Below are 9,862 nucleotides of genomic sequence, written 5' to 3' on the forward strand. Positions count from 1 at the left end.
GGCGCATTGAGAGAGTGACACCAGCAGATGGCGCTGTTCCCATTTATGCAGGAATTTAACTAACCTAACAGACAGGTGTTGACAGATGCTAACAGATGATAACAGACAGATGCTTCAGACAGACCTTAAACCTTTACCTGTAACCGAGCCAGTATCAGGGTTGCTAGATGTATCTGAAAACTACAAAGAGAACTACAGAAGAAAACAGAACTACAAAGCAGAAGTAGAAGAAGCAGCAGAGCCAACAGCCGATGCAAAAGAAGAAGACAAGAAGCAAGAACCAAAAGCACTTTATGGAAAAAACAGTCAGGAAGTAAAGTAACGTCTGATTGGAACCAAAACAACGTCATATGGAAGGATATCTTAGCATGATAGCATATGCTAGCCGGCGTTAGCATTGATGAGCATTCGGGTTGCCCAGTGTGTGTGAATGGTCATGTGATACATGTTGTCAGACGTGATAATATGCACGGAGATTAGGTCTGCTGCTGGAGATAAGACTAGAGGGTGCATTGAGGTCTTTGAGATTTTTGTCTCCAAATGCCGCTGACAAACTAAATGGTAGCAGGGTGGATGTAGCCTGGGTCCATTTTTCTAGTTCACATCGTTGTTTTCCAGACTCCTGAGATCTCTGTCTTCCACTCTGCAGCAACGCATAGAGGCCAAGATCTTGTCTAGGACCCCTTTCTTCATGAAGATATACAGAACCAGGTCTACAAGAGGATTCAGCTTAAGAAACACCGAAGACACATAGGCCAGAGTATTAGTTAGTAATTGGTCTTTTGTGTATCTCACCACCATTATCAAAATAACATTGGGCAGGAACAGCAGCATGTAAATTAGCAGCACCAGGACCAAAGTTCCTACAATTCGTTGTTTTTCTTCAGGCAGGATTGAGACGGAGGCAGACAGGGCTTTGAGAGACGCACAGCAGAAGAACAAGAGCAGTGGGAGGGGAAGGAGCAGGAAGACAAAGGCGATGATTTGGGGAACCGTGAAATTATCAGCAAAAAATAAAGTGAAGAGGTAGAGAGAAGGAAGGACCCAGGCCACGGCACAGATCACCACGGTGGACCGGATGGTTCGTCTGCAGTGGTACCACAGGGGGAAGACGATAAGCAGGTACCTGAAATACAACATCAACACTAAAGTCAGACACAGAAGGAGCTCCACATGCTGGACCAACGTGTTCTCATCAACAGGTTTGGATGCACAACAGTTCCTATGATATGAGACCGGTACCTTTCCAGGGCGATGCACACCATGAAGCCCACACTGGTCATCAGACTGTAGTTGTAAACACTGACGTAGACAACGTATATCATCGGGCGGTAAGGATGGACCACATCACAGATCATGCAGCAGAGCTGGATGAGGTCAGAGACCAGAAGGTTGATGACGTAGATGGGAACGACGTGGTCACTGCGTACCTGCAGGAAACAAATCAGAGGAAATCTCAACTCTCTGCTCAGCCGGCTTTATATATCATATTTCTCATCAAACTCTTTTGAGCTGTCAGAAACACATTCTCATACGCAAGAACTCCTCAAATACTGACCCTCGGTTAGCCCCCATATCGTGTAATCTTTCAACATGCAGGGTGAAACCACTTAGAGTCAGGGAAAGATCAGGGATGGGGCTACAACCTGGAGTACATGTGTAGTTCCTTCTCAAATATTTTCTCAAAGATCTCTATGCACCCAGTAGTCTTATCTCCAGTAGGAGACCTAATCTCTGCTCATGTTATCACGTCTGACAACACGTATCACATGACCATTCACACACCGGGCAACCCAAATGCTCATCAATGCTAACCCCGACTAGCATAAGCTATCATGCTAAGATATCCTTACATATGATGTTGTTTTGGTTCAAATCAGACGTTACTTTCCTTCCTGACTGTTTGTTTCTTCTACTTCAGGATACTCAAACACACACAGACACACACAGACACACACACACACAGTAAATAAACACATGTTGTTCCTAATGTTCCCACCACAGAGTAGAGAGCGTAGATGGCGACGAGGGTCAGAGGAAGGCCGATGCAGATGACGATGTACGTCACCACATCTGAGATGAATCCAGCTTTGGTGTCATCGAAGGAGCCGATGGTGCTGTTGGTGTAATCACTGGAGAAGGTGCTGTTGGTGTAATTACTGGAGCCTGGGAAGATGGTGTTGGAATCATAGGGTTTGAAGCCTAAAGGTGAAATGGTCAATGGTATGTCTATTGGAGTTGGATTTGGAAAGGGGGTGGTGAAGTCTTGGAAATGGGGGGTGTTGAAGTTGCTGTCATTCACTAAAGTGCTGATAACATCCATGTTTCCAGAGGGTAACCTGTAGGTAAGGAGATTAGATTATAGAAAGGGACATTGGGAATCACAACATTTTGAATAAATTAACATTTTAGCTGAACATATCCCAAGGACCTTACTTAAGTTGGCCGTGTTCACACGGAGATCTCTTTCTAAGAACTCTGGCAGAGTGGAGATCTTTGGACATATTGGTTTGCACGTAAACTGAGACAAAGGAAGAGAGGAAGAGAGGAGGAATGAAAGAGAAGAGAGGAAGTGATTCTGATTGGCTGACGGGGGTTGAATTTCTTACTGCCAACTACAGGTTTGGCTCTTGACGGTGTTGACGGCGTATATTCCCGGCTACGTGGAACCGAACACGATGCAGTGCACGATCTTCTTTGAGTGTTTCTTGGCGTCGTCCATGGTGGTGGTGGGGGGGCGGGGGGGGGTGGGGGGGCTGGTGGCCAACCTGACATGCTCCGTCAGAAGGCGGGCACTGCCGGCATCTGGACTCAAATGAGCAATCTGATTGGTGGAGAGCTAACCGTGAAACGAGGAGCAGGACAAGGGACTCCAGAGTCTCTCAAAATCTGAGGAAAATATTTAAAGAATTGAAGATTCAGCAGCTGTGTGTGTGTGTGTGTGTGTGTGTGTGTGTAATGAAGACAGATTCAGGTCCAATTTCTCCTTAAAATGTTTTCAGAAACACGTTTCAGGGATCTATTTTAGTAAAATATAAGATTGGATTATGAATAAGATGAATTTCCGGAGAACCCAAACCAACGCGATGCACTCATCCAATTAGCGTCTTTCGACAGTCGGCACCTTTTTTTGGCCAATTTGGGGGGGCGGTCGGTCTGACGGCCTTTTCTGTCGACGGTTGGCCGTCTGGTTAGTTTGTCAGGGCTCAAAGACTAAAGACAGGGAGAGGAGGATGATGACTACTGTCCCTTGTTAATTCTACAACCAGACTTATTTCTCAGTGTGAGTTTTTGTTGAGAATCAAAATGAGAAAAAAAGATCACAATCTACAAAAAGACGCTTAAAAACCAACTGATGAACAGATGTTGTTGTTAGATATGTCCCAAAGTATTTGGATGAGTCAGAACATTTTCACCTGATGAGGGATTTACCAGAGGGGACTTCCTTTAAAGTTAAAAAAAACACACACACACACACGTTCCAGTAAATCCACTTAGATGAAGCATTTAGCGTGACAGTAGTGACAATAAATTCTTGAAGGGAGAAACCGGAGACGTCACCAGGCTCTTGGTGGGCGGAGTCTGACGGACGGTTGGGGTTAGAATGAAGAGCAGCAATAACAGTCTCAAGATAATGGAAAAATTACTAGAAATAGTAGTTGGAGTAACTCATGGTGTAGCAGGGTACTGCAGAATACAGCAGGGTGTAGCAGGGCACTGCAGAATATAGCAGGGTGTAGCAGGGTGTAGCAGGGTGTAGCAGGGTATAGCACAGTGTAGTTAGGGGGTTAGGGTTACGGTTAGGGCAGGGCTGGGGGTGGGCAATTCATTTTTACTGGGGGCCGCATGAGCAACCCGAGCACTGCTGGAGGGCCACATCGTTTCTGGGACATTAGGTGGTGTTTTTATTCCTCTGCAGGACGTAGCTGGACATTTATTCATCAATAACAAAAGAAGTGCAAACAGTCCTAGAATATAAAATGGAAACTGTTACGAGCAAACAGCTTCAGACTTTTCACTTTTCAATTGGAATGTTTTAAGTTTGAGCTTTAAAAACAATTCCAAAAGAAAATTAAATCAAATTCTGAAAATAAGAATTATAGAAGAAAATGACAAATAAGAACGTCAGTAAATAAGAAAGTAGTTTTCTTTACACTGATTAAATAAGCAGTTTAATTAAGTTTATCAACTCAAAAGTCTGAGGTTGTTAGAGCTTAAATATTTGGAGTAACATGAACTTGCAGTTTCTTGGTTTACCGTTAAATTAAAGTTCTAATTACACCAACTCAAATATCAGGTCCTTTACATGCACTGATGCATAGGCCCAAGTATACAAACATAGTATTTCATCTTCACTAAACTTCATATGAATCAAAAAATAAGAGTTAACTGAATTGGAAAGATAGTAAATGTTACTGGTACTCAACAGTTTTAAGTAAGAACTTCTGAAGTTGACATTACTTATTCCAATTAATTACTTTGAGAATTTGGGTTTTCAGTTCAGGGATTTCCATTTTATTTTAAGAGTAAGGGTTAGGGTTAGGGAGTTAGGGTTAGGGGGTAAGGGTTAGGCGGTTTGGTTTAGGGTTAGGGGGTTAGGTGGTCAGGGTTAGGATGTTAGGGGGTTTGGGTTAGTAACAAACAGTTACAGTAACAGTCCTAGAATATAAAATGGAAACTGTAACGAGCAGACGGCTTTTCACTTTTCAATCGGAGAGTTTTAAGTTTGAGCTTTAAAAACAATTCCAAAAAGAAATGAAACAAAATTGTGAAAATAAGAATTATAGAAGAAAATGACAAATAAGAACGTCAGTAAATAAGAAAGTAGTTTTCTTTACACTGATTAAATAAGCAGTAAAATTAAGTTTATCAACCTAAAAGTCTGAGGTTGTTAGAGCTTAAATATTTGGAGTCACACGAACTTGCAGTTTCTTGGTTTACCGTTAAATTAAAGTTTTAATTAAACAAACTCAAATATTACCAGCATATGCAACTCAAACATATAAAATGAACATAACTGAATAATTTTAATAATAAAGATAATATTTTAACCTTTATTAGTCCCACAAGGGGGAATTGCAATTTACACTCTGTTATTACACATTAATGGAGATATTTCAGATGGGGGGGGCCCATGGAAAGGCGCCCTGAGCAGTTGGGGCTTCGGTTCCTTGCTCAAGAGCCAAGCCAACTCCCTACAGACTGAGCTACTACCCCCCCCCGCCCTCCCCAAATACTACTAAATAAGAGTTAACTGAACTCGAAAGATAGTAAATGTCACATGTACTCAACAGTTTTAAGTAAGAACTTCTGAAGTTGACATTACTTATTCCGATTAATTAATTTGAGCATTTGGGTTTTCAGTTCAGGGATTTCCATTTTTAAGGTTCAGAATCCGAGCCAACTGAAAGGAAAAAAACAACTTTTTATCAGATCTAATGACTCATGTTCTTCATCTACTATCTGCTCTAGCTTTTCCAACATTTTAGACACAGACACAATGATAAGAGCGGTTAAAAGGCAAGGTAGCTTTATGAAGTAATAGTTATGTAGCAGCAGGGTAATTCAAACACAAAATCAGTTACACAACAACCAAAGTTACAGTAGCAGCGGATCGGCAGGTTTCTGGGAGTTTGTTCCAGATATGAGGAGCATAGAAACTGAACGCTGCCCCCCCCCCCCCCGTTTAGTTCTGACTCTGGGGACAGAAAGCAGACCGGTCCCAGACCACCTGAGAGGTCTGAGGGGGGTCATAAGGGAGATGCAAAACTGGAAGCACCTAGAGCACCACATCAGGGTCGGCTCTGTTCTGGATGCATCGCCGCTTTAAAGAAGTCCAAGATAAAGACAGGAAATGTCAAACATGTTACAGCCCCCCCCACCCGTCCACCACGGTGTCCCCTACTCACCGGTTCTTATCCTGACCACTCTGGCGATGCCTTTGTCTCCAGCTTTATTCAACAAACCGTTGTACGCAATAAGGAAACTCTCTCTGTCTTATCAGACCTGTCCCCCCTGGTCTAACCCGTCCCGAAGGCAGGAACCCTGATGTCTCAACACGTCAGCACGCAGCAGGAGGTCTGCAGGCTGTTATTTAGCTCACGCACTGTTTCTCAAATGGTGGTAGGCGTACCCCTAGGGGACCTTAGAGGACTGCAGGGGGTAGGTAAGATTTTAGCAAAATATTCCACGCATAATTAACAAATAACAATACTGTACTATAATATAAATTAATTAAGTCAAATTTGATAAATAATGCAGCTTTAAGGAGTCCCTCCCCCCCCCCTACAGGAGGTCAGATGCCTGCATGCTAGCATGCAGGCATATGCTAGCGTATGATTCCATGAGTTAACATGTTAGCAAATGTTATGTTAGCATGCTAGCATGTTGGCATATGTTAGCAAATGTTAACACATGGTAGCATGTTGGCATATGTTAGCAACCTTACTACTAACACAGATAAAAAAATGTACTGATAGAAAACCCAGTAGAACCTTCACATCAGCATATGCTAGCATGATGGAATAAAGAAAGATATTTTAGCATGTTAGCATATCCTAGCATTGGAATAGCGTTGATAAGCCTTTACGACACACGCCCAGTGTGTGCGAATGGTCATGTGATACTTTATGTGCTGTCAGACATGTTAGAAAGGACAACTATCAGTTCTGTTACTGGAGCTAAAAGTCTCAAAAAGTCGATTAAAAACCAAAACGTAGTCATGTGTGTATAGCCTGCGTCAACTTAGCTAGGTTAGGTCATGTATAGGTACTGAGCATGTGTGTGTAGTTCAGGCCTGTGTGTAATGTGTAATAAATAAATTGTAAATTGTAATTTCCCCTTGTGGGACTAGTAAAGGGTACATTTAAAGGGTACATTAATCTTACATTAATCTTAAACTTTTAATGTTGCTTCCAGACTGCTGAGTTTTTTGTCTTCCACTCTGCAGAACCGCACAGAGGCCAAGATGTTGTCTAGGAACCCTTTTTTTGTGAAGATATACAGAACCAAGTCTGCGAGAGGATTCAGCTTAAGAAACACCGAAGACAAGTAGACGAGGGTTGTAACAAGCGAGTGGTCATTAGTGGATCTCGCTACCAGTATCAAAATAACATTGGGCAGGAAAAGCAACATGTAAATTTGCAGCACCACGACCAAAGTTCCTACAATTTGTTGTTTTTCGTCAGGCAGGATGGAGACGGAGGCAGACAGGGCTTTGAGAGTCGCACAGCAGAAGAACATGAGCAGTGGGAGGGGAAGGAGCAGGAAGACAAAGGCGATGATTTGGGGGACATTGAAATTTCCACCAAAAAATAAAGTGAAGAGGTAAAGAGAAGGAAGGACCCAGGCCACGGCACAGATCCCCACGGTGGACCGGATGGTTCGTCTGCAGTGGTACCACAGGGGGAAGACGATCAGCAGGTACCTGAAATACAACATCAACACTACAGTCAGACACAGAAGGAGCTCCACATGCTGGACCAACGTGTTCTAATCAACAGGTTTGTGTGATGTTGTACGAAAATGAATGCACAACAATTAATTAAACTAGACAAAAACTGTCAGTCGCATCAGTTGAGTTCAGCTGACAAAGGTGACTTTGAGCGTTGTGTCAAAGTCTGTTCTCCCGTTGAGAACTGTTTTCCTGCTGTGAAAATGCATATTGTTACTAACTTGACTTCTTCCCTTTCTCGCCCCTTCTCTTCTCTGCTAACCCTAACCCTTCTCTATCTGTATGCAACCTCATTCCATTAATGCATGTTACTAACTTGACTTCTTCCCTTTCTCGCCCCCTCTCTTCTCTGCTAACCCTAACCCTTCTCTATCTGTATGCAACCTCATTCCATTAATGCATGTTACTAACTTGACTTCTTCCCTTTCCCTGTCTTGTGGGCTCTTGCCCCGTAGTCTTTTGGGCTCTTGCCTCTTAATCTTGTGCTCTCTTGCCCCTCTCCTCTCGCCTACTCCTTCTCTCCATTTGTGTGCAACCTCATCCCATTAATGAATGTTACTAACTCGATTTCTTCCCTTTCCTGTAGTTTTGTGCTCTCTTGCCCTGTAGTCTTGTGCTCTCTTGTCCCTCTCCTCTCTCCCCTATCAGTTCCTGCAGGTGTTTCTGGCTCTGGATCTATGATTGGAGTCATCTGATGCCTCCATGTTCCTTCTCCACACCCTCTGCTACATTTCGCCATGTCTCTGTCTCTTTCTGTCTTTGTCTCTGTCTCTGTCTTTCTCTCTCCCTTTCCAGATGCCCCCCCACCCTGAGCCATGGTTCTGCTCGAGGTTTCTGCCTCTTAAAGGAAGTTGTTCTTTTCCTCTGTCTACTAATGTTTGCTAGAGCCGGCCCTGAGAACACATACAAGTTAAAGAGCTATACTTTTCAGAGATATATGTACAAATGGTCCCTAGAAACAGCCGGGGGGGGGCTGGATATAAGGGGGTTACCTTTCCAGGGCGATGCACACCATGAAGACAACACTGGTCATCAGACTGTAGTTGTAAATACATTTGTTGATGATGAATATCATCCGGCTCTTAGGACGGGCGACTTCACAGATCATGCAGCAGAGCTGGATGAGGTCAGAGGTCAGAAGGTTGATGACGTAGATGGGAGCAATGTGGTCACTGCGTACCTGCAGGGAAACAAATCATTAGATGGAGCAACGTGGTCACTTTGTACCTAAAACCAATCGCAGGGAGTCTGAACTCTCCCAGGATGAGAAGAGTAACCTAGATGAAGACCCTTTACACACAGATAAACAAAGATACACACAGATAAACAAAGATACACACAGATACACACAGATACACACAGACATGCAGTAAATGCTGTTCCTACCACAGAGTAGAGGGAGTAGATGGCAATGAAGATGAGAGGAAGGCTGAAGCAGATGATGATGCAGGTCGCCACGTTGGTGATGAGTCCAGCCTCCGTGTAATCGAGGTACCCAAGGAGGCCGACAGTTACATTATTGGAAGGGAAGATATTAAAAATGCTAATGGAGCCGTTAGGGAGATGTTCGGAGCCGGAGGGGACCCTGCTTAACGCAATGGAGTCTGATGGGGGGGCGGCGATATTAGAGGAGGCTAGGAGTAAGCTGCCGTATTTACCCCAGAACAACAGCTCAGCAGGATTGCCAGGTGCTTGTGATAGGAAGCTGCTGCTGTTGTGTGAGGTGTTGTTGTATGACGTGTTGTTGTATGACGTGTTGTTGTATGACGTGTTGTTGTGTGACGTGTTGTTGTGTGACGTGTTGTTGTATGATGTGTTGTTGTGTGACGTGTTGTTGACGTCCATTCTTCAGAGGGAAACCCGCAGGTTACAGAAGAAATCCACATGTTAGCATGAAAATCTTTCAGGGAACTTTGATGCGTGATAATAATAATAGATATAATAATAATACTCTTTACATAACTGACCCTGCAAGGCGAATTAAAATTGAAAACTAGAAAATACATCCATCCATCCATCTATCTTCATCTGCTTATCCGGTATCGGGTCGCGGGGGCAGCAGTTCCAGTAGAGGAACCCAAATTTCCCTTTCCCGAGCCACATCAACCAGCTCCAACTGGGGGATCCCGAGGCGTTCCCAGGCCAGGTTGGAGATATAATCTCTCCACCTAGTCCTGGGTCTTCCCCGAGGCCTCCTCCCAGCTGGACGTGCCTGGACCACCTCCCTAGGGAGGCGCCCAGGAGGCATCCTTACCAGATGCCCGAACCACCTCAACTGGCTCCTTTCGACGCGAAGGAGCAGCGGCTCTACTCCGAGCTCCTCTCGGATGACTGAGCTTCTCACCCTATCTCTAAGTGAAAGGCGTGTCAACCAAGACCACCCAGAGCTTTCAGCATTTCTGGACAGAT

General features: G+C 44.0%; 2 protein-coding genes across 2 annotated transcripts; both read right to left on the minus strand.

Annotated features, from left to right (window-relative positions):
- Nucleotides 1–432: 432 nt before the first annotated feature.
- Nucleotides 433–3,879, minus strand: LOC117941548 (mas-related G-protein coupled receptor member H-like). The gene is made up of 6 exons (XM_034866554.1): nt 3,799–3,879; nt 2,671–2,839; nt 2,437–2,521; nt 2,000–2,339; nt 1,243–1,430; nt 433–1,126 (listed from the first exon to the last, which is right to left on the minus strand). The coding sequence occupies exons 1-6, from the start codon at nt 3,877–3,879 to the stop codon at nt 595–597; spliced, it is 1,395 nt and encodes a 464-aa protein (XP_034722445.1). The 3' UTR covers nt 433–594.
- A 3,015-nt stretch (nt 3,880–6,894) lies between these two features.
- LOC117941543 (mas-related G-protein coupled receptor member A7-like) lies at nt 6,895–9,298 on the minus strand. Its single transcript, XM_034866549.1, has 3 exons — nt 8,840–9,298; nt 8,446–8,633; nt 6,895–7,426 (listed from the first exon to the last, which is right to left on the minus strand). The coding sequence occupies exons 1-3, from the start codon at nt 9,296–9,298 to the stop codon at nt 6,895–6,897; spliced, it is 1,179 nt and encodes a 392-aa protein (XP_034722440.1).
- Between the last annotated feature and the right edge of the window lie 564 nt (nt 9,299–9,862).

This window comes from Etheostoma cragini, unplaced genomic scaffold (genome assembly GCF_013103735.1).
Source record: "Etheostoma cragini isolate CJK2018 unplaced genomic scaffold, CSU_Ecrag_1.0 ScbMSFa_93, whole genome shotgun sequence".
Classification (NCBI taxonomy): Eukaryota; Metazoa; Chordata; class Actinopteri; order Perciformes; family Percidae; genus Etheostoma; species Etheostoma cragini.